This window comes from Antrostomus carolinensis, unplaced genomic scaffold (genome assembly GCF_000700745.2).
Source record: "Antrostomus carolinensis isolate BGI_N321 unplaced genomic scaffold, ASM70074v2 scaffold21452, whole genome shotgun sequence".
Classification (NCBI taxonomy): Eukaryota; Metazoa; Chordata; class Aves; order Caprimulgiformes; family Caprimulgidae; genus Antrostomus; species Antrostomus carolinensis.
Window position 1 is genome coordinate 115,350 of NW_010298876.1, and position 25,838 is coordinate 141,187.

The window sequence follows — 25,838 nt, forward strand, 5'->3', positions numbered from 1 at the left end:
GGCTGTGTCATCACTAATGAAAGTGGGGTATAAATATTAGAATATTAAGATAATTCTAAATATTCCCTGCAGATTTTTCCATTCCTCTGAATAGTATATTGGAAGAAACTTACCTAGGAAGAGGCACCTAAGGCATATATCTAAGATGACAAGACCTCTAAAAAATCCATTACCTGTTTCCATTTTACAAGATTAAGATTTGTGGAATCTATGGTAGAATGGTGCTTAGAAATGTTTTAAAATTGGCAGTGCCTGCAAGAATTTCAGGCATCCTGCTTCAAAACTGAAATCTTCCTGGGGAGGTCAGGCTAGGAAAGGAAGGGAGGGAGTCAACCAACAGCTTTTACTCTGAAAACAACTCACACAACTCTATGGTCTATGTTTGGAATTTGTACTGAGCAGCATAAATCTCTCTACCAGCTGGTCTGCCAAATGAAGGTTAGTAGATCACCATTCTTACTGCTTTACCATAAAATCAGAAACTCATGATGAAAATTATGATCTACATGAAATCATACGTTCTTCACTGACCCCATTCCAGGACAGCTAGCAGCATGTAAAAAATCTCCTAAAAATGGCAATGTGCTTGTTGATACTAATGCCTTTTAATGAACAGATGACTAATTTTAGCATTATCTCTGTTTCCACCAAACTATAATTCTAGTTAACTTGGTAATAAAAATGCTAGATCTAACTGATGTATAAGCATCATTAAAAGTTTTCTTTTAAATACACTATCTTACACACACAGAGCTTACCTATAAAATGCTAAATATCCATTTCCCTAAGAGAAAGCTGATAGATAGACAGCTGATTTTTGTTCTTTTAAACATATATAATTGATATTCTCATATAAAATACACAACCCTGTGGGCAATACAAATTTTAGATACCTGAAAGAACAGTGAAGTAACAAGTACCTCACAGTGGGCCTGACAGATAAGAGAAAAAGAAGCTTGGTGCCAAAAAGTGTTACCACAGAGAACTAGGACACAAGTATATCTAGCAATTAAATTCCTTATTGTCACACCAGACAACTTTCAGGATGATGCATTCTGATGGATTTTCATTTCCAGCTGTTTCATCAGCTCAAACCAGTGTCCTTTTCTTAGACATACAACCCTAAATTGTCAAAGTGTTGTGCAGGGATTTAGCCGTGTGACTCCCATTAACATCAATAAGAGTCGCGCAGCTAAATCCACGCGCTGTGCTTTGAAAATTTACCCCACAGTGTATATCCCAGGGTGCTGAAAGGATTAAAGTATTATATAGTAAATTCCCTCTTTGAGGTGCAGAAAATAAACAGAACTCTTCTGGTTTGTTCTAAAAGGCTATCTGTGCATGACTGCTGTGCATGTGTCTGAACTTAGAAAGGCCTATGAAATATTAGAAATCCAAATAGAAGCTTGTAAGATACTTTGTACACAGTAAAGTGGTTTTGCAAGAGCAACTTAACAATGGAAAACCTCTCTTTATTTAAAAGCATGACTCCTATACCATGTCCACTAGGCAAAATCTTCCCTTCTATCCTGAGAGACAGTGGATTCAGTCACATCCTACTGAAGTACCATCATAATCCCTTTGGTCCCAGAAGGTAAAGTTATAATGTCACATCTATCTCAACTCCAAGCCACCCAATTACCCAAACTATTTGTTGGCTCACACTTTGTCTCAGTTGTAATGCGAGTAAATGAGTTCATTCAGTGAGGAAGAAGCAGTCAAGGTAGGGAAAACATAAGGAGGGAAGGACAAAAGGTGGAGAATTGCCCTGAAGTTGATCCTTACTGTTATAAGCAGTGTGGATCTCTGTGTGGCTCACCTCTACTTCTCCAGAGTTATTCTGGCAGGCCTGCATCTTCTTCTCATGCTCTAACCCAATCGCCTTTGCTTTCATGTCTTACCACTGATACAGACTTGTCCTGCTACAGACAAGCCAGTCATGACATAAAGACAAGAAAAGCCTCTTCTCTGTGGGTTAGCCAGCACACCCACGGCTGTCCCCACTAAAGAACAATGTGGATGCAATCAATAAACCACAGGTAATTTGTGGCAGATGGCATGTGTACGCAGAGATTGATGTCAGCAGTAGTTGAAACTTAAGACTGTGTTCAAATCACCTCTACCAACGGCTGTAATAATATAGTGAAAATAACCATATTGATTCAGAGGAGTAAAATACCAATAAAGATATATTATATATTGCTTATTGCTCATTATTGTTGTTTAATTTCTGTAGCTAAATGATAGCTTCAGTGAAAGTTACTGAGAAGGACTCATTTAGAAGCATTGTCTTTCTAAGCAAAATACAGAAGAGAAAATCTAAATATAGGACAGAGTTTAAAAAAGTGTAAGATGTTTTGAAGACATTGTGGTCATTCAAAGTCAAACTGGCACTGAAAGTGTATGTGTGAGGTAAGTAGAAGGTTCACGAGATTGGGTAAACTGAAAAATTCTTCAGAATAAAGGGAAAGACAGAACACTTCTATCCCAAAAGTACCTGTATCAGGCATTTACTGAAAAAGATATATGTCATTGTACTGTCATCAAGTGAGGAAGATAAAGGTCTCACAAGTCTATCTGCTCTGTGTATTGGGTATATTCCCCTTAGGTTTTGATAGTAAGGTGGCAAAAACTGTTTTGCCATCTTGTGGGACATTCACTCTGATACATCATCTCAGAGATCCCCATTAGCTTGTAGAAGACAAAAAAAAGCATTATGCAACATATGTTGGCATCAACTGAAATTAAAATTGAGACCACGACAGTGGGAGCTGGGCAACTTGGCTGTGATGCAGAACAAAATGTAGAAATTTTTGCAATTACAGCTGACATACAGCTAGTGAACACAAAATAGCAGGAACTATTCTACATTAAGAGGATGTCTCTTGGCCTTCATATTGCAAAAAGTATTTGTAAAACAATTACAAAAAGAGGAAAATGTTATGATAACTGGTTAATTTGTCCTGTTACCTTTAATTTCTCCCATTTTCATTGCTTTATAATTGGAAATTAAGCATTTTACCTGTAATGAATCATAATATTGATATTCAGTTATATCAGGTCTTCCCTTTGAAATATTGGAAATTACTTTTTTTCCCCAAAAAAACAAAAATAAAGTCTAAAGAAATATATTTCCCTGTTTTTACATACCACCTAGATTTCTTTTTCTTTAAGACAAATCTATTTCAAAGACTTTATATCCTGAATGCAAGTACTAGATCTATATATAAAAAACAAATCTATAAAAGGGATTTTTGGACTTCATGATCCAACTCAAGATATTCTATGATAACCTGTGATAAAAGATACAAACTAAAGCTGCCTCAGAGACACCGAAAAATGTTACCTGAGGTTTCTGTCTGCCAATAGGTGGCAGAGGCTGTTCTGTGGAGAAAGTCGGAGGCCTTCTACAAGTTGGCCAGTCATAGAGTTCATCGGTGAGAGAGCTCATTTGCTGCCGTCTGTGGCTCAATGGCTTTGACTTCCGTAGCAGCAGTTCCATCGGATCTGGGGATTTTCTGAACGGCGAGTTGTATATGCCTGCAATCTGAACAGAAGATGGGGTTACCTTTGACTTCAACTAACTTAAAACTCATTCTTGCATTTATTCTATAAACCAAACTAATTTAAAAAACCAATATAATAAACAGTTCAACACAAAGTTTTTGATGACTACTGACATGGGTTAGATCTATAGTTTAAATGCATCTCTGGGGACTGCATTAAAGTTACAAAAGGATTTAAATAGGATAATGTAACATATAATCTGGTTTTCAGCTCTTAAAATCGGGGTAACTTTAATTTTATGGAAGGAAGAGCTTCCTGTATCTCAAACTCATATTTTCTTTCATTCACATTCAATCTTCCACCTTCCACAGCACAAAAAACATGCCAGTTTTCCCTTAAAAAAATAATTAAAAGTGTGCAAATTTGCATCTAGTTTTAAAGATAAAATATTATAGTTGTTTTGAAATTTAAAGTTTAATTTAAATTAAAATTTAAAATCCTATACACAATAGCAACAATAATATATTACCTATTCTTTCCAAAATCATACTGAAAGAGAAAATAATTCTTGTCCCTTTAAACTCCATGCTAGCTGACTCACAATGTGTACTAAGACAGTGGCAACTGCAGCATTTTTAAAAGTAAAACTGAGTGATCAGTTAAGGGAAAATACAAGAAAATTTACGGAACATCAAAAACCAGTGATTGCTTTTTTCCAACAAAATGTTCACATTAAATTCCTTGAGCTATTCAAATGTATTTAGTTTTAATAGTATAAAATTTGTGAAAAACAAAAATTTAGAAAAAAAAATTCTGAACTGTGAACTAAACTGAAAGATTAATTCTTCACTAAATTTGATATTTCATTTTTTCAGGATACATCATTAATTGCATCACTAGAGCGATCTAATATAACAATTACTAATATAAAGCATACGTTTCAAATTCTGAACAAGTAATCTACATCATTAAAAACCTGTGAATATCTGGCAAGTCAAAATTATGTGAAAAATCATTCCTATAAATGTAGGGATTTTATCAGTTGTATATGAACAATTCTCAGACATATGTGAGTTTACTGAATTAATTATGAATGATTAAACATGAGAATCCCTTTACCATATTGCACAAAGCCACTAAATCTGTAAAACGGATGCTATAGGCTTAAAATACACCTGGCAAAAATTAAAGATACTGAGTTCTTTTAAGGATATTTTCTACAACAGTATTCTCAGAGTATTCTTAAAACTTTTAAAGTATATTTGCTCGGTTAAAATATATTGTCCCTTGCTTTTATAATAATTTTAATTGCTTAGAAGTATTGAACAAAAATAGTCAGAAAATAAATCAGTTTCATTATGTAAGGAAAGGTAAAGGAAAGAGTAAATGCTTAAAATCTTGTGTTTCTCCTTTGGAACACTACTGAGGACCCATGAGAAAACTAAGTAGAGCATCAGCTTCCTCATAAAGTATTAATCTCTTGGGACTGAGAGGATTGAATACTCCTCAATTAGCTCTAATGCATTTTTCATTAAGAGATCCTACTGGGAAGTTTCAATTTCTTGTGTCAAAACAGTTAAATAAGGCCCATACAAAACATACTGTTTAATGGACAAAAATATTCAGAGATGATAGCTTATTCAAAATAATGTTGGGCTATTCAAAATTTTATGGGCTATATTCCCCATATCTGTAAGTGATCTGGCCCTAATGACAATTTATTTTGGCTCTCTGTTATATGTTTCCCTCTTAGTGCAAACCCTATAAACTGTTCCACTAAACCATCAGTCTAAATGTGTAATGGGAAAGAGGAAACAAATAGAGATAAGTGGAAGAAATATGTATACTAAACAACCACTGGTTGCTCCTTCAGCTCTTCAGAATGCCAAACTAAAATGGTAGGGATCCATACTTCAAGTAGCAGGCAAGCAAAATCACTGGAGCGAATGAGAAATTTCAGGTCCATTTGTAGGGTCTATAAAACCCAGCTGCATCTTAGACTTTCGGTTCTGTAAGTCTGGGTCTCACTCACATAAACATCTCCTACAGTTACAGATTCTCCTAATGCTGTTATTATGTTTGTAAGTATTGAAAACATTGTCCTATTGCAATTTTCTTATCAGCCCAGTACATTTTTTGCTTGTGAACTCTTGGTGACCTGTAAGCACTACATAGACACAATTTCCATATGTTGTCTTGGGCTTCTTTGCACTGATCCACAATTATTCCACGGATTTAAACTATATACTTGTCACACAGGTTCTCTCAAATATAAAACGCCACAGTCAAGGTCTTCCACATGAATTAGATTTCATGCTGGAGATACACAAACCAACTCTACACCATGGTCATTATGGGTCTTCACCCATTTAGTCCTATCATAGCCGTCGGATCTGCCTACATTCTGATCAATGAAATTTTACCTTCACTTTGTTGATGACAGTAAAATAGAAAAGTGATTGCCTGTGACTACCTTTTTTCACATTTCACTGAACTGGTCATTGTATTGTTACTTTATCTTTCCACTCATTCCTATGCCATCTACGTTCAGCTGTTGTATCCATGTGGAGACTGTGTGCTCGAGCCATGCTACATGTCTGCAGAGGTCTCCAACTAGTGGGAAACATACTGTTCTCTCACAGTACATCAGGGAAACACATATTTTATAAAAAACTACAATATCACTGAAAATGTAAATGTTTTCCAGAAGAAAAATGTCTTCATGTGCATCACTGAGAATCAGAACAATCTAGAATAAACCACTATGGCATAATAATGACTCTCTGAAGTTGGCAGGCATGGATTTCTTGATCAGTAGAAAATCCTGATCAGAGCTGTACCCACCCAAAATTTACACCCTTTTTAAAGCCTTTTCCTTAAAAAAGAAAACTGGAAAAAAAAAAAAGCTGAAGAACAAATTCAGTAGGATATTATTAAAAAAAAATAGATTATTTCAATCTGCATAGCACAGATTTGGTTTTTGGTTTTTGTTTCCCCAAAGAGGAAAAATAGAACATCTTAAATAATTTAAACATTTTTCCTCTGAAGAATTACAGGCAAGAATAACTTTAAAGTTATTTACCTTAAATAACTCTTTAACTTAAATAAATATAAAGCGAGTTACGCTATCTGGGCTCTAAGAAATGGCATTGCTTCTCTTAGTCATACTTAGAGCAAGTGCAAATGGCTCCATGAGTGTAATGGCTTTCTCAAACTGCATTTTGTAATCTATATTGAGATACCATGTAAATCTTACTCAACATTTCTTTGTTTAAATGTAGCAGAAAAAACTATAGCTCATAAAGGGTTCAAACACTGTGAAATGCTGCTGAATATCTCAAGGTGCACAAATAGGATTGGCTTTTAGCACTTTTAATGACACCAAAATTAGCCATAATAGGTGTGAAAATCCACAGATTCAGTGTGGATTTTTGAATTATTATTGCTGAAAAAGTGCCTTAACAAAGAGCCACCTTTTGTTCTTTTTTTACATAGATAGCATATGAACTATGCAAATGGAATTAGAGTTTTAGTGAGGCCAGTTGGACACTTTAAAAGTTGTTGCTTCTTTTACAGCTCAAACTTTTTGTAAGATCTGGGTCAAAATCAATTATGAAATGCATTTTTAAATAATAATTTTTGAAGCAATCCTTGTTAATTACTTTACATTTTAATTATATATGTTCAAGTATTCAAACACAGATAGCAGAGCAATCATCAGAATTAGTATCTAGATAGATAGATAAAATGAATACTAATTTACTCAAAATTCCCCAAGGTTTGTGGCAAAGTTTTAGGTCTAGATTTAAAATTGCCAAAGTTTGGTAGGAGAGAAAAGGGGATGAGTTTGACTCTGCTTTCCAGCTCATACCAATACCTGGCAAAATTGCTTCCGTTCATTTTTTTATATCTCTGCAAATCAGAGTCTTATTTTTGCAATTTCTTGCAGCTGTGCTGTATGTTGATGGATGCCCTGTTCATCCTATCCTCTGCAGGGAGATGGCAGTCTGCAGAAATCTCAGAATCTTGAGAATCAAGTCTTTGGTACTTAATAAATTTGCATATCTTCTTGAGACTGGTACAATGTGTTAAAAGAGTTATTTTATCTCTTTTCTAATTTAATACAATATTCTCTCAACTACAAAACCATTGTAGTTAATACTGCTTTTTCAATGGTAGAAAAATACCTGTCTTGAGATATTACCTCATACTTTGATTCCAATATTTTTCCCACCTCTAGTCCATAATAAAATACACTGCCCTCCAAAATATTTTGATGGGTTACAAGAAGTACCTCTTGTGTGCAGGGAGAACGACACATTTTTCTTTACCCATGGTCTTCAGAGCTAAGAAAGGCCTCTCTCAAAGCCAGCTTTCTGGGACTTCATTTCCAGGAACAATTTTCTAAAGTGCCAAACACTATGGGGAAAACTGTGCTAGCTGTTAAAAAACCTGCAGCTGAGTTATTTGCAGTACTGTCATGCTAACTTCCACCTCAATAAGACCAAAGAAATCTCAGGAAGGTACTCTGCTAATAGCTTCTTGCTGACCTCCCTGCATCGGGCCCTTCTGGTGAATGGTGGCCCAGTGGTGAATATGGCAAATGAGGTGTGAAAGCACAGATTATTTTTTTTAAGACTATGGTTCTGACTCGTCAGGGAAAATAAAAAAAAAAAAAAAAAATCAGAGAAATGAGTTATACAATAGATATATTTTTCCCCTAGAATTCTCTGCCTCAGACTTTCCATCATGGAAACCCAAGCATGACCTGGAATATTAATTGTGTCAGGTCAAGCATACTAGCAAATGTACCATTTGTTACCCAGTCATCCTTAGCATTACATTAATATTTTGAATCATTTTGCATTTCTAACACTCTATCATTTAGTTTCCTCCCAATCATTTTCTTATCTTTATAATTAATGGTGGCATATAAAAAAAAAAAAGACATAGGAAAACAAATATTAATTTAATGAACTTTAGCAAATAAAAGATTTGTTATTTTGGTTTTGTCAGTTTTGTTTTTTTTTTTTAATTCTGTTTTGCTTTCACCTCTAATTCTATATTTAGCCTATGCTGTAGAATATCCATTGTTGCCTTTTCCTGTTTATCATTTCTGTATGGAGGGAAAGACTTAACTGTTTTTTTCCCAGAATACAACAAAAAATTATTAAGGAGCTTGCCTTGAAAGCTAAACTATGAAGGAAGAGAACAGCAAAAGAAACAGAAAGAAGGAAGGAAGAAAGAAAGGAAGGAAAAATGTGCAGGTAGAAAGGGAAAGACAAGGCTGTGTTGGTTATGCCAGATAGTTCCTCAGAAAAGATTGGTCTTCCCAAGTGGTATAATAAAACATGAATAGTTTTAAATGATGCAATATTTATTTATGAATTAATTATTTCTTATTCTTCTTTCTTATTTCTTGACAGAGCTTTTGAAATCTACATATAACATTCCAAACAAAATATACCCTAACAGATACAGTGCAGCTACTGCACTGCCAATAATTCCACACATGCAAAATTAAAAATCTATGAAGTTGAGCTGAAGATAAAATCTAAGCATGAAGTCAATAGAAAGTGTTTCTTCATATCTTAATAAATATTTTTACTGTAATTTAGCTAAATAACAATAAATGTATGCTCTAGTTTAATTACTTTTCCATATCAATTCTGAAAGTCTGAAATAATCAACATATATCATGAATATAAATGTTTCATTTAACAGTCATTTAATCTTGAAAAAATAGCTTTGAGGGAGGAAGTCTTTGTAAGTGGTTGTCACTGTAAGAAGCTAAATAAAGTCCTACTTCCTCATTCTGGTGTTTTAATGAGGAGTCAAACAAGAAGAAAAAGATTTCAACAAAATAGGGACTTAACTTGAAAATCCTTTTTTCCTCTATTGTAATTTGAAAAAAAAACCCAACAAAAAACCCCAAACCTAAGCAAGCTGAGAGGAGAGGTAAGAGATCTTTAAAAGCCATAAAAGTAAAAGCATGAAGGAGAGCTGTGAATGAAATATTTGCTAGAGATGGGATTGCTGAATCAACACTGACCAGTGCACTTCATCATAATTATCAGGACATACTACTGCCAGGGGATTTATAAAAATCCCACTCAGCAAATAATTGCCCTGCTGTTAGGAGATAGTCAGAGTGTTAACACACTGTCACAGTCCAGAGTTTAGTAAGATATTCAACATTCAATTACTCTTGCTGAGAACTAAAAGGAAACATGATCATTTCTCAGCTTCTGCAGTTATGCTTCCACATGAATTCCAGTGAACAATCTTGTTAATCCCCAGATATAGTTTCTCTAGGAGGTAAAAGAAATACTTTAAAACATTAATGATTCACAAGGAAAAAACATGTTTAAATGATGCAGCAACCATGTCTGTAAAAGGATAGGAATTTAAAAATTCTAAATAACTAGTTTACTACAGGCTGACAGAATATTCCATATGTAGTGAAAATAAAATGATATTATCTTTAATATGAAATTTATTGATGAAAGAGTCATCCATAAAAATCCTGTAAATACTGTTCTAGCAACAAGTATAATCAAAATATGTCCATGAACTCAAATTTGAAATATCAATATATTTAAGATACAATAGGATGTATTCTACTAGGAATAATCTGAGAATTTTTTTAACTAATATGAATGTATCTTCATATTAACAATTAAGAAATACAGTGTAAACTTTATTCAGATATTTGAAAAATACCATAGTGTGGATCAACATTACAGTTTGAGATACAATATCTTTATCATGGCTGACAACAGGAAAAATGTCACCCAGCTTTATAAATGTAGGTTCAGTTCTCATTGAGCTAATGCTACTCCTTAGGCCTGATCCTGTAATCCTTAAAAGAATATACCCTCAGGAATTTCATCTAAATAAGAATTGGAGGACCTAGCCTGTTACTGTACCTAAGGTATTTTAGCTTTGTTTGAGCTACTGCTTTTATGCAGAGCCTGAAAAATTCATAAATGAGTGATGAATAGCATATATTCTTTCAAGTGGGATTAATTACCTGTCTTCTGCTTAATATATATTCTGTTTAAACAGAGTAATAGAAGCATTAATTACTGTTATTCTGCCTTCAGATTGTAAAGCTTTGTTCAGTCCTTTTCATCTGTGAAATATTTGCTTGATATCAAAATAATAGCGCAATTATGTTTTAAATGTACATGTTTTAACCTGCACAGTCACTAAGTTCAACAGCAGGAAACAAAACTGTAACTGAGTCTCTAAACAGGTACCAACTGCTCGGGTATTTAGGCAACAAGACGAGAGAAACAAACTCTTAGTTTAATGCATGGATTATTGTGGCACAATATCTGAAACACAGCAGCCCAGGAAAAGCAGAGGCATTCGAAAAATGTATCCACCTTTCATTGATTCTCCCTCTGACTGAGGCTTACTCTGTCAAATCTGATTCTTACACAGCCTCTTGATGACTTGACTAGATCAGGCATAATAACCTGAATGAGTGAGTGAAGGTATGGGAAATAAGACTCATATGATGAAGACACAAAACAGAGACAGAGCATTCAAAGTTCTCTTCCTGACTTCTCATTTAACTTCTGATTTTAAAACAAGCAGAAAAATACATTTTAATTTTCTTACTAACTTTATTTTTAAAATAGGAATGGGAAATTTCATTACTGTTATCTTTTTTCTTTGAGAAGTGCTGGGGTGAGTGCATGTAGAAATTCTAGGATCATGTACAAATTCTAGGAATCTCTGAAAACTAACCTGTTTCTACAGCCACCCTGTATAAAAGGGAATTAAAGAGCTTAGTCTGAAGAATAATGTCTGATTATTTTATTCTTCAATGTCTCAATAACCGTATGTGAACACATAGACAGTATTTCCTTAATTCACAGAGTTGTTTTCAGGCTAAAATTATTTATTCTTGTGAGAAGTTTTCAGAGCCTTAAAACACTTATTTAAATGTATGATACTATCTACTTCTTTAAAATTAAAATTCCATCTACTCTCATTGTCATAATGGAAAAGGTTAGCTATTTAAGAAAAAATAAACTAAAATTTCTCTATTTTTCTCAGTGTGTTGAGAAAAATCCTTCTACCAATCGGTATCTTTGAATTTTAACACTAGAAGGTACCTACAACAATATACCAGGAAGAAAGGAGAAGTTCTTCTTAACAGAGAGATGAAAATCATACAGAAATTTCCTTTCTTAACAAAATAATTGCTATATAGAAAATTCATACACTCCTCCAAAAAACACATCTGTTCAACTACACGATGTAATCTTCCATTTCTTTTCAAAGTTTCTTATGTCTGTTGCATTGTGCTTACAGGTGGATCTTCCCTCATGGACATATATTGTGACAGATTCATTAAACAATTTGCTGTAGCAAACCTATAGGATTAGACAATTACTATAAACTCAAGAAGAGGCAGTATGTTTAACAAAGCAGTCTTCAATGAGACCAATAAATAATGAGGTGACAGTTTAATAAATGGTGATAGTATTGTATACATGAAAGAACAAAGAGGGAAAAGAGCCATGTTAGTCAGAATAGTAAAGGTAGACAGAAATGAGTAGAAAAGAGTGATGTAATAAGAAAAAAATGAAAAGATTACGATTTTATTAAAAGATGGCTGAAAATAGAAAAACTGTAAGCAAAGAAAACATGCAAAATCAAGGTAAAGAAAACAATAGATGGGGGAAGATACACAGTTTTCATCATGTCCATTGCAGGGCAGACACAATTCCCAAATTAACAGTATATATTAAATACTAAACAAAAGCATTGAATATTGAATAAACTGCAAGTTAATTAAAGAACTACAGTTATACTATTCACTTGTCTAAGAGCTGAAAAACAAAAGAGCTGGAGTACACATCACTCATCTTGAAGTCTCATTAAAGCAAGGATACCATCAGTGGCACTTCTTAATCAACAGGAAGGTTTGCTGTTGAGAAATGTATGGCATTCTATCTTCATGACTTCTCCCATGCCATTCCTAACCTCCCTCTTTTTATGCACTTATCTCTTATTTAGAATGTACTTCTTCTGATATAATAGTTTCAAAAATTACCTGAGCAAGACCACGTATCATGTCAAACCTGTATAAACACCAGACAGACTACTACACATCAACGAAATTTATTCCAGTAACAATTTCAGGAATGTCAGTGGAGTTCTATTCAGTGCAAATGAGTGTGAATGTGGCTCTGTGTGTGAGCTATTTAGCTGATATTTACATTACATTGTAATTTCCTTGCAATATAGGTTCTTTCTTAAATGTGTATATCGCACCATACACAAAGCCAACATTCAATATATAACTCACTCTTACCAGTTTTCTGAACCTGCAGAATCTAACCCTTTTGCCACCCCAATTGACAGTAATACACAAAGTGTGGTCATGTTTTCCTAAGATCTCAGCATGTACACTTTTGATAGATCACACAGCTTGTCCTTTAAACTCTGCCATTAATCCTACCCACAGGAGTTGAGCAGTAAGTCTGTTGTCTAGAAAAAATCCACACAAATAGACATTATGCAATTTAGATGCTGAAAAAGACAGTTACCTTCTAGCTAGTGGATTTTTAAATTACTAATGCTAGACACAGAGATGCTAAATGCTGTAATACATGGTAGAATCAGAGGTGCCACTATGCTGTAATAACATATACTTAGTATGAGTGACATGGCTAGTAACAAACTATTTAGAAGAAGGTCTGAGAAATAATGCCATGTCTACATGGATATGCCTTTAAACAACTAAGCTTGCGTAGGATCAATCACAGAACGGCACTCAAAATTTACATCCTATTGAGCATTAAGTTCTTTCTAATGACAGATGATTTTTCAGTATAAACCCTCATTTCTTTGCACAGTTATCAAGTTATGAAACAAACTGAAATAATTTTATAATAAGCAGCCTTTAGGAAAAATGGAGTTTGCAATACTATCGCAGAACATGCTTCAAATTATTAAATTTGTTCTATTTTTAAGCTCATTCACTCACTATCTTTAAAAAATAGGATGAGAATATCTTGTCTTCTGGGAAGTGTGGAAAAGGGAGAAATTACTGATTTCTTTTGGAAGGACTTTCACTTACCACTTGTGCTATAATGAGAAGAGTGAATGGGAAGGAAGTACTTTTCACTGAGACTGATGAGAAATACATCTGAAACGGTGCATAGCCATCTATTTCTTATAGGAGGTAGGTTACAGTGTAAGCCAGTAGCACTTCCCTATCCCCTTCTCATTGCTCTCTAACCTATGGAGTCACTGTTTTCTGGACATGGAGATCACCATGCTTGTAATCTTAGTTTTGGCTTTCATTGTACTTGCCCTCTCTAGGGAGACAGCCACCACTTCTTAGAGAAAAAGAAAGGCTGATTGGAAAGGATATAAGCAAAACTGGGAAACATACAGAAGCTGTAAACTTTGTCACTAAATGTTTTTGGCAGAGTGCGCACCAGACAGATTCTGGAGGTATAAGTTGGATTCCAGCACTTGCCTTCTTTTTACATCACCGTTATACTTATGTTGAGTAGTAGAATTACAGTCCTGAGTGTTCTCAGGATGACTAATCCCAAAGGGCAAGAGTTAGACTCAAATTCTAAGAGAACTAAAGATTTTTGATTGTGTGTGCAAATCACTTAAAGGTCATTTTTGGAATTCAGACCTAGTGGAACTAACCTCCTAGACATAAACATTTTTCTTTATTCAGGTCCCATGTCTTCCAGAATCACAAACAGCGCAGTTGACTGGAAGCTTTAATTTTACCTTACTTTGTCCTTGTTTTTGACAGAAACATTAAGCAACATTAACTGAGATTCCTTTCAAGTGAACTGAGGTTGTGTGTATAGTGCCCCATGAGGCACAAGTGGAATGATTTTCCTATAGTGAATACCTGTGAATAGACTGGTATGTCTGGCTTCCAGTGTGGATGTGAACACACAAAGAAGGCTTGCTGATCAAACATACCTGTTACAAGTAATGTAAGAAGGATTTAATGTAAATTGAGAAACCTTTGGAAATAATATTTTATAAAAACAGAACACTGTAGCATGAAGTGCTTTAAATACTAATGCTATTTAAATGTAGCTGCAAGTCTGCCTGAGAACTAGGGAAGCTCACTCTCTCCTCTTTAATTTAAGTGGGATTTTTTATGGTACAAGCATTGGAAAGTACTCAGAAATATCTGACTTCATGGCAGAGAAATGATGAGTGGATATTAAACACCCATGGATAGGTAGGGATGTTCAGTGATTGGGGCATCTACATATAAAAAAAAAATAACCATTTTAGTTCATCTTCAGGAGGTATTAGTACTTATAATGAATGATAATTTCATCCCCTGAATGTTTTAGAGACAGGATAATAAAATTACAACAGTAAAGAGGAAGGAAATAAAATGTAAAAGGTAAGAGCTAATTCATTCTTCATGCTAGCTCAGTCCTTGGCCTTTCTTGAACAGACACTGCCAATAGTAACAAATGATGTATAATCATTTTGTGATGTGGACTGTTCGCTTGGGACTAAGCTCAAATGACCAGACTTGCAGCCTTGTCTCTTAAACTGTGGATCTGAAGATCAAAGGCCAGAGATTTATCCACTGAGTCCTCAGCTTCATAAGAATAAAACTGCCAGGTGTCCAGAGACAGAGTGAGTGTCAAACAGTGTCATTTTAGACCAATAGTTTTTCAAGTTCTTACAGGACAGCACACTAGATTAGGAGCATATTAATCAGTTGTGTCTTCTGAATATTTATTAGTCTGCTCCAGGAAGGATTTTGTAGCTTTTTTTTTCTTCCTCACTTAAAACATTTACACCTGACGTAAGTGCAGTAACATCAATACAATTAATTCCTGATTTCCAGTAGTATAAAAAGGAGACATACACACAGTCAGTGTCATGTTTATGAACTGCCATTTTTGTTGACAGGAAAAATGTAATAAAAGAATACCTTAGTATTGAATAGAATTTGAATTTAAAATATTTTGCTCTATGAACTGACAAACATGAAATAACAACTGATACAATTGATAAAAGTGATATAATTTTGAATTCTAAAACAACTACAGAAAATCAAAATGAAACTGATTTGAAAAATAAAAGCTGAACAATAACCTTGAGGCACATTTTTGTTACCTTTATACACAAAAGCTCTAATCCAGAGACCACAGAAGTTTTCTAAATTACTCGCATTACCCTAAAGTGGAATTGCTTATGGAGTATGAGCATTACACAGAGAGAGTAAGAATGGAAAACTCACTTTTCATTGCTGAAGTTAGAACTTTTCAGTTACTCACTTGATGCCAACATTTCCTTCCTCCTCACAGAACATTATTCTGAAGGGGTTTTTTTGAAATTGTTTTCTATAGTACCAAACTATTAAAGAGTTATTGTCTCACATGTTTATGTCTCCCTGGAAAGGGTTAGTTATCTCAGTCAAGAACAGTTCCATTAAAAATACTTCCTTATTTTACAGCACCAGCTATTCTATATGTTCAAGTAATCCTGTCCAATGCATTAATTCAATGGGAATAAATATGGGCAAACACCAGCCACATGTCTAAGCACATTAGCTTTGACTCAACAGAGAGACAGTGACACACTTGAGCAGGCACTGACAACTAAAGGACCTACTGCAATCCAAAACAATAACTCATGTCTTGTTACTGGCAATTACTAAAAGAAATGTCATAGATTTTGTAACTTTCACAACAAAAAGGACATATTATTACACATGGGCTTTGTTCTTCTCTTGCAGCTCTAAATCACCTAGGAGCTTATCAACAGTATTTGTTCACAAACTGACAAAGGATATCAGGAGAAACTGTCACCCTACTAAAGAGGGCTGGAAAGTGATGGACTGTACCGTTGCTTGGAGTGGAAGAGGCAACCCGCAGAACCTCACCAAATTGTGGAGAAAGGATAGGCACTTTGCAGTTGTATAATCTCCTGTAGCAGAATACCTGAGACAGTATATGCTGTGAAATGAGCAAGCTGAAAAACAATACTGCAAGGAGAACAGGAGAACTTATCTTCCAAGGAAGTACAATTTGAGAGCTAGTCAGTGTTGTGGGTCTAGATCTCTTAACACACTCTCTCTGTTTAGGTTATTCCTTCTCTGAGTATTAAGAGAGGCAGGAACTGGAGGAATACAGGGGCAAAAAGTGAACATCTTAATAATACAAAAATTGAAAACTATGCAACAAAAAATTGCAAGTCCATGAACGACCAACTGCTGGAAACTGGAAAAGTATTCTTGCCGTGTGATTATATTCCCCCACTGCCTCATTTTAGCACTCTTCCCTAGGCACATGCTGTTGGCCACTAGCAAAGATTGGACGCTGGGCCAGGTGGGCCTTCAGTCTGACCCATTTAGACCTTCTAACTGATCAGGGCCCAACAGAAAGAAGACTGCACATAAATCAAGAGTAGGCATGCACACAGAACTGCAGGATAATTTTTTTCTCATGGTCTCCATAGTTAACAGAACAGAGGACCAACATTAGCTCATCTCTTTTCAGCATGATTTATCACAGAGCAGGAAGTCCAGGTTTGTAAATGAGGCTGGGACTGTGTCCACTAGCTAGAGCAACTATAAGCTTAAGTGATCCATGTGCAACTTCACATTCTTAATAATGTAAAAATATGTTTTGCGATTGTGTGACAAGGCTCCCAAGTTTTGTAGACATTATACCCCAAAGAACTGCTTTCTGGACTAGTTATATATTCATTTTCTCTGACAAAAGGTAAATGTGGTTTAACTGTTTAGAAACAGTACTGTTAGCTATATGGGAAAAATTATAGAGTAAAGGGAAAAGATCTGTTGCGCATTCTCCAATCCTTTTCTTAGTGACAGAAGAAACTGTAACAGCAAAAGGCTTTTTCAGCTGTGGCACTCTGAAGGCTGTTTCCGTAAGAATCTGTTCCTGATCTCAATAACTTTACAAGACACACACCACTCTGCTGCTTCCTCCACTTCTCTTGCTCTGGCTCCTTTCAGTTACCACTGCCTTCTGCTCCCCACCACACTGTGGACTTGCAGGTCCTCCATCTGGGTAGCAACAGTAGTGCTAGCAGCAGCTGACACACTTGCTCCCACTCACAGACTCACCTCAGCATTGCTGCTTGCTCTGTCAGCAGATACTTAAACAATACAGGTCGGCAATCTAGCCTGATACTTGATCTTTGGATTTAGTCTATTATATTTCTAATTCTAAACATCATTCTAAGACAAAGACCAACTGCAAAATTTGTTGGAAAGTTGAAAATACCAATGACAGGAATCATGCAACCACATGCTTCAATAAATGTGGTCTTTTCATATCCACTTCTACAAAGGGCCATCAATGTATTCAGCATTTCTATCTTTCATTGACTTTAAAGGTGGTTTATCAGCACTTTGCAAAGGATGGTCCTTTCTATGAAGGCCGGACTTGCAAATATAACAAAAAGCAGAAGTAAGAATCTATTCAATTATAGTGAATTTTGTTAATACAGAACAGGGAACTACAGGGATATAGAAGGATAACCTACATAGGTAAACATGTTTATAATAGAAAACCACATTCTAAAAGTAATTAATTTATTATTGACAACTAAAAACAGGATCATTACCACTGTAGTGGAAATAGCATAGTGTGATTACAGACTAGTAAGAAAATCTTAATTATTATAAGTTTCATGTCTCATTAAGAACTTACAATGCAGTTCATGAAAAAATGGATAAAAACAATGAAAAATATATCTGCACTGTTATTTCTATCGTGTTACCAATAAGAAATGGCAAGAAATATTCTTAACAAAGGCAAAGGCTTGTTAAATGTGTACCGCACTTTTTATCATGTTCATCATGAAGTCAGAATTTATCAGACTGTTAAGGTAAAAACAGCCAAGTAAAAAGTAATATATACATAAATTTTAAAATCTGGAATATAGAGTCGTATTTTTAAAATGGAATTTAGTTTGGAAGCCCCACAGCTGCCACCTCACAGATTTATTTCTTGCTACATTTACACTGGAATCTCTTGCAACAAGCAACCAGTAGGTGGAGTAGACAACATAAGTCATCACGTGATGACAAGGGCATGGACTTGACTGTTGGGGATTTTTTTATAATTACAGAAATCACGCAGGAGAAATTTCCTTCAAACAAAAGAAGCTTATGTGTGTAAGGTGTTGCTTGACTAGTTATTGATACTACTGGTATATATAGCAAGTAGATTAAAAGCTCAGTGTTTCATAACCATGAAGTTTTAGAGCACATGCTTTATTTCTCCAGACATTATTTGGCAACTAACTTAACTAACTCAAATAAAAATTTACATTCTTTTTTTTAGCCCACTCTTATGCCTTATATTTGGGTTGGGTTAGATGTGTGTTGCATGGGTATTACTGGTACTGCAGAAAAAAAATACGTAGTTGTTTTTTAGTAAAGCAAAAAACTGTGTTTTGAAGTTGACAGCATGCCTAACATTGTACTCCCAGAGAAAGACAGTCAATAATTATATTATTAATATATATTATTAATAACAGCAAATTAACATTACTACTGTTAGTAACTATTGATTATGCAAATAGTCTGACCTGTTTAACTTTCTTTTCTTTAAACTTCTTTGCTAAAATACTAAAAATCTTTTATTCAAATTAACTGCTTAGTTCTTATGCAGATTAAAATGTTTGAGTAAATGCAATGTATTTATACAAGTAGCAATGGGAAAAAATCTTATTTGAGTAAGTTTCTATGATGAAATACACTCAGTCAATTTTTTGTAAAATATATAGGAAAATTGTAAATACAATACATTTTTTATTACTTAATGATTTCCCTGAATGTCAATCTCATAGCAATGGTACTCAATACACACTTCCGCCCCCCCAAAAAAGAGGGAGAACTGCAGACAAAACAACTTAAATGTAGGTATGCCTATATAATATTTTGTAGGCAGATCAAACTCCATGTTCCTGAGTCTAAAGCATGCACACACTTATTCTGCCCATATTTTGAGCTAACCAGAAGCTGTGTAACTGCATTAATTCTTGAGCTAATATACCGTGGCTCTCAACAGGGCTAATTAGTTTGGTTTCAGCCCCATGTTATAGCTCCAGATTGGCTTGGAAAGTAATCAAAGCAAGCTCACATCTGTCTGTATAAGACTATATGTATATACCTGGAACCAGTAACAGCAAATAACGCATACTAATTCAGAGTTTGATATCCATTTCTTCCTCTTTTTTTTTTTTTCTTTATAAAGGTAATAGTTTATGGAAGAAATAAATACTTGAATAGCAAGTTAATTCATGAAAAAGAGAAAACGTTGACTTCATCATAGGCCATGCTATTATATACATACTAGACATCCATGTACATGCATGACACTAACATTCTTAAGTTTTACTTTCTGAGATGTAAAATAATGCTAGCAATTAGGAATGGGCACAATCTTATATATATATATATATATAAATCTGCAGAGTAAGAAGAGCAAGTTCTGCATTCAATGAAGGACTCGGAGACTTTAAGGCCAGAAAGGATCACTGTATCACCTGCAACATTGTGCAATGCTACAATGTTTGAACATCCCCCTGTTTAACCTGTAACACACTTCTGAGATGGGCTTCTGAGCTCCAGCTTGTAGGGAGTAGAAAATATAACCTGACATGCCTTTATTTACTAAAATTGAGGAGCAACAACTCTTTTATTCCTTTCTGTCAATAAGTAAACATGCTTTTATCACCCTTTTTGTCTGTAATAAAAATATTCAAATCTATAGGATACATTTGAAACAATTATTGCAAATACAGATATTGCAATGCTGTCCATATAACCTGCCTGAATATCTGCAGCCTTAACGCATGAGCTGGCTCAGCTCCACTATTGCTCCTTATTATGTGTGGCAGGAAGGCGAGGAGATTGTAGTAAACTTCAGCAGATCATCTCTACAACTCATTGGGCTTTAGCTAATACACAAATCTATGACAAGCCCAGCTTATCAACCTCTTATTTGCTATACTCCCTGCTTACAAATAGTGTTTTTTCTTTAACTCACTCCGAAGTATTGACTCTTGCTGCCTGGTTCTACTAAGACATGAACGGACCTTACTTAGTAATCCAGTTAACTATCCTTTGAAGACAGCAAGATGCAGCTGTAGTCAGGTCAGAAGACCAGGCATATAGAGATTAAAATGTCAGACACAGAGCACCAAACCAGTAAATTCTGCACTGAAATAATTTGCCCGGTATCTTAGCAAGATACCAAATTCTATAACTACATGCAGTTGTGCAATATGGTCTTTGATTGCAATAAGTAGTTTACTTCACATATATTTTTGTTAGTTTTCAGGTTGTCTATAGGTGTTGCATTGATTTACACTCATTCATGTTCTGAAATATTGCCTGCAAAATAAGATGGTTCCTGGAGCACAGTTCTGCAATAAAGGAAAAATTCTGTGAGCTCTGAGTCCCAGGATTCACAAACAATCTCAGCAAGCAAAAACAAGTATATTTTTGTTCTGTAAAACACTGCTAGCTAAATTCCAATTCTGTAAAATTAGGAACCCAAATTCATCAGAACATAATAGTTACTGCTGCCCTCTACCAGCAGTCCTCCAGGTGGATTGCTGAAATAAAGAACTACTTGCCATTCCTTAAAAATGTGTTACAGTTTGCTAAGCCAGTATCATCAGAAGTGAACTAAGTTTACTAAAATCTTTTTAGACCACAGCTCACTCAATGTCTCCAACCAGACAATTTTTGTACTCCAGGTAATTATGCATTTGTTTATATAAATTTTTCTGTTCAAAATAAGAATTCACAATTTTGCACAGTTTAAAAAAATATTAAAAGATTGTGCAAATTATTCTTAACATTCTAGGTCTACATCTGGATGAATCTATTATTGTGAGCTAATTTCAGTTATTAACTAGCTCCCCTGTCTAAAAGAAGCTCAGAAAACTTTCAATGCTATTTTTTATTAATATTTTACTATGCTATTTTTTTTCCAAATAAAATTACTTAAATTGTATTTACAAATTGAGTTTTCATAATTGATATCCAGTTAATTAAACTATATTTGTATTTATTAGATAGATCACAAATGATTCCCAAACAGAGAGAAAGATTAAATATGCTGTCACTAAATGTCATAGTATTTTTCCTGCACTGTTTAGGATTAACAGTTCTTACACACAGATTATAATTAACAACCTAAGAAAAGCAAGCACTTAGTTCATACTAGCATACCCTCACTGCATGTTAATTCCTCATTCATATAAATAACAACCAGTCACAAAGCATTTATGGACAAAAAAAAATCTACTTTTTTTTACAAAAGTTCACAAAAGGGGACTAAAAAAGGCAAACCCACAAGCATTACCAACCATATCAATTTTGTAAAAGGTATATCTACTGCCATATTCACCTGTCTATAAAGCAGCTTACATAAGAAAGCTTGAAAAAATATACCACTTCTATCAATACAAAACAAATTAACCAGTAAATATTTAAAATTTATGAGGCATTTCTATGTGAAAACAATCATGCTAAATAAGCTGATTCAGGCAGTTCTAGGAAAAGATTTAGCTGAAAACCTGCATTTACAGTCTGTCCTAAAAACAAGCAGAACACAGCACCAACACAAGCATTAGCTCAATTAAAAAAAAGGGAAAAAAAATGAAATCCCTTCTCAGCTTAATAACTTGTTAGTTCTTGACAAGTGCAACAACACAACAATAAGCCAGTCAAAATGAGTTTTTAAAGCGAGGTTATGCCCTTCGTGTTGTGTTATCACAGTGGCAGATCAAACTGCTGACTTGGACTCTTTCTGCCAGCAGTGCTGATGCTGCCTCTATGAAGCTGCTGTCACAGAATAGTCATGGTACCTGCTCTTGCCTATAGAAAAGCACTAAATTGAACTCGAAGTAGTGTCTTTGCGATATCTTTTCAACAAGTCATGTCCCATTCAGCCTGCTAGTTTATCTCTGTCAGGATGGGGGCCCAAGTGGTTTGCATGAGCTGTCAGGGACAGGTCTACCAACCTGCTCAGTGCTAAGGAGGTAATGCATCTTTCGGGCTTGGTATTTCTTTTCCTTTTCTTTCTTTTCTAGGTCTTTCTCTTTCTCTTCATTTTCTTTCATTTCTGCATACTCTTGGAGTTCATTCCTGTAATAAAATAAGTCTGCTAATTATATTACAAAAAAGGTGTGCTAATGTTTTATTTCACTTTAACCCTTCTGTAGCTTCACAGCATTCCACTATTATGTATTAGCAGTATATTGACACCACTTGAATGTTAAATTACAGTTCATTCAGTTCTACAGCAGCAAGATTCTATATGGATATAACTATGAAGAAATAGGATTAAAATTATAAAAACTATGAACAGCATATTAGTTCATACTACTCTTTTGAAGAGTATGTCAATCTTTGTATTTTTATAGCTTGATAAAACAGTATTCATAGATGTCCTTTTTTGTCTTTAAGAGTCATTTTGGTTTTAATTTCTCTAAGCAGAAGTTGTTATAATTTAGTGATTTTCCATCAAATGATTTAAAAATAAATGTTCACATGTTTCAGCTGCTGCCTCACTGCACCTCGCTGATCTGTAAACAAGGGAGACTTTATGGAATGAGAGAGGACAGCAGACACAGGATAAGAGCTGACATTCACTGCTAGATCCTTAAGTCTTTTGTAAGGTTGAGGACGTAGGGGTAAAGAAGAACTGGATATAAACCCTTTATGTGTGCAATGTCCTTAAGAGGAATTTCCACAGCATTAGGCTTCTTGCACAGGTCACTTTCTCTTCTAGTCTGAAAGCACCGGTAGAGGCCACCACAAGAAACAGGAACGTAACTGCCTCGTGAACCACTGCATGACAAAAGTTTGCAGACACACAGTGTCACCTAAATGGATGGGTCCGTGTACTCAATAGGTCACAGAAAATTCTTCCATCATAAAAGCAATAAAGAACTGTACCTAATTCCAGCTCTTGAAGAATGGAGAAAAGTCATTATTTTAACAGAATGTTTAGAGGAAAACTTTAACAGAAAATGGGTGTAGGCTTTCTCCTCAATGGCTTTTTTTTTTTTTTATGGAGCCAGGCTTGCCATAAATTATGCAAACAGTGGAGTGAATTAATGTTCTATAAGAAACAAATTCCATGCTATTGTGCACAGTGCATGTGTATGGAATTTTTCCAACGCAGTTAAAAAAGGTTAGTTTGATTAACATTTGTTATATTTGTTATTAAGAAATGGCTAGTTCAAATTAACCTGTGTGCCAAAGACAGCAAGCATATTGAGTCAAGCATTTAGATTGTTTAAATGTTAATTAAGTTAGTAAACTTTAGTTTTTTAGGCATATGAGTATAGAATAAAATAAAAAGTAAAGAAAAATATACTATTCACATATCTGGGTAATTCAAATATTCCAGCAAAACAGAGTATTTAGACAGGTCCACATCAATAGTCTCAGTTGTCTCAATGAGTACCAACTAACAGACTCTAGGACAACGGTCAAATCCTGTCAAAATATCACAGAATCATAGAATGGTATGGGTTGGAAGGGACCTTAAAGATCATCTAGTTCCAACCCCCCTGCCATCAGCAGGGACACCTTCCACTAGACCAGGTTGCTCAAAGCCTCATCCAACCTGGCCTTGAGCACTTCCAGGGAGGGGGCATCCACAGCTTCTCTGGGCAACCTGTTCCAGTGTCTCACCACCCTCACAGGTAAGAATTTCTTCCTAATATTTCATCTAAATCTCTTCCAGTTTATAACCATTTCCCTTTGTTCCATCACTAACTGCCCTTATAAAAAGTCCCTCTCAATCCTTCCTGTAGCCCCTTCAGGTACTGGAAGGTTGCTATAAGGTCTCTCCAGAGCCTTCTCTTCTCCAGACTGAACAACCCCAACTCTCTCAGCCTGTCCTCACAGGAGAGGTGCTCCAGCCCTCTGATCATCCTCGTGGCCCCCCTCTGGACTTGTTCTAACAGGTCCATATCTTTCTCATGTTGAGGGCTCCAGAGTCAGACACAGTACTCCAGGTGGGGTCTCAAGAGAGTGGAGTAGAAGGGCAGAATTACCTCCCTCAACCTGTTGGCCACGCTTCTCTTGATGCAGCACAGGATACGTTTGGCCTTCTTGGCTGCAAGCTCACATTGCTAGCTGATATTGAGCTTCTAATCCACCAGCACCCCAAAGTTCTCCTCAGGGGCTGTTCTTGATCCATTCTTCACCCAGCCTGCATTTGTGCTTGGGGTTGCCCCAACCCGGGTACAGGACCTTGCATTTGGTCTTGTTGAACTTCATGAGGTTAGCACAGGCCCACCTCTCAAGCCTGTCAAGGTCCCTCTGGATGGCATCCCATCCCTCCAGTGTGCCGACCGAACCACACAGCTTGGTGTCGTCGGCAAACTTGCTGAGGGTGCACTCAATCCCACTGTCCATGTCGCCGACAAAAATGTTAAACAGATGTTAAAATATGCACATGAATAAGATTGCTAATATGAATAATCCCATGGGAAAGTCATACTGCTCCTGAAAGTGTTTTTAAGATTGTGACTCAGACTTATTCTTAATATTTTAATTGTCATAATGTTAAATTAGTCCATCAAAATATGTGAAAGAGTAATAATTGTTTTATAAATATGAACACTGTGAAAACACATTCTTAAATATGAGTTGCAATGTAGAGTTTTTATTTGTTTCATGTTATCTTTCAAGTTTTTATCAACTAAAATAAGCAAAATATTAAGTAATCTAATGTTTTATTTCAAATGTAAAAGAAAAAAATAGAATGAAAGGGAAATAAATTAAAGATCAGAAAAGATGTATAGGTCTGTTTCAATCTCTGGAAATATTTTTTGTTGCAGTTTACTGTTAAAGGCTGCTAATACAATATTTCATACAAGGTTACTTACGAAGCACATTGACGTTTAAAAATCACCATGCTATGCTTTTGCAGCAGTGTAATTTTTTTCCAACATAAGATTAAATTGCAAAATAAATGAATTACTTAGAGTGGCATGGCCCCCATTTTGCCACCCTTCTCTTGAAAATTGCTTATTAATATGAAAAAAGAAGTTGGAAAATAGCCTGTTTTACTTTATGCATAGCATTCCGGGGCCTCAAAGCCTGCAGAGCCAGACTAGCTGTACATTTTAGATTGTGTTGGCAAGCAGGGACGATGACCTTTCTGACCTGCATCTCAAGGCTATTATTAATCGCTAAGTAACCTGGCAAAGCCAAACAAATTTGTTTCCATTGAAAGGATCTCTATCTGTGTCTGAGAATTTGTGCTGTACCAAAAAAACCTCATTAACTGTGT

The 25,838-nt window shown here is 35.2% G+C and overlaps 1 protein-coding gene across 1 annotated transcript in view; it reads right to left on the reverse strand.

Moving 5' to 3' along the window:
- Nucleotides 1–25,838, reverse strand: part of SPATA17 (spermatogenesis associated 17) — a gene marked incomplete at its 5' end in the record, with an annotated part of 84,922 nt that overhangs the window by 31,160 nt on the left and 27,924 nt on the right. Inside the window, 2 exons of the mRNA XM_010162592.1 lie at nt 3,347–3,547; nt 22,549–22,672. Coding sequence (XP_010160894.1) covers nt 3,347–3,547; nt 22,549–22,672 — 325 coding nt within the window. The remainder of the gene's footprint in view (nt 1–3,346; nt 3,548–22,548; nt 22,673–25,838) is intronic.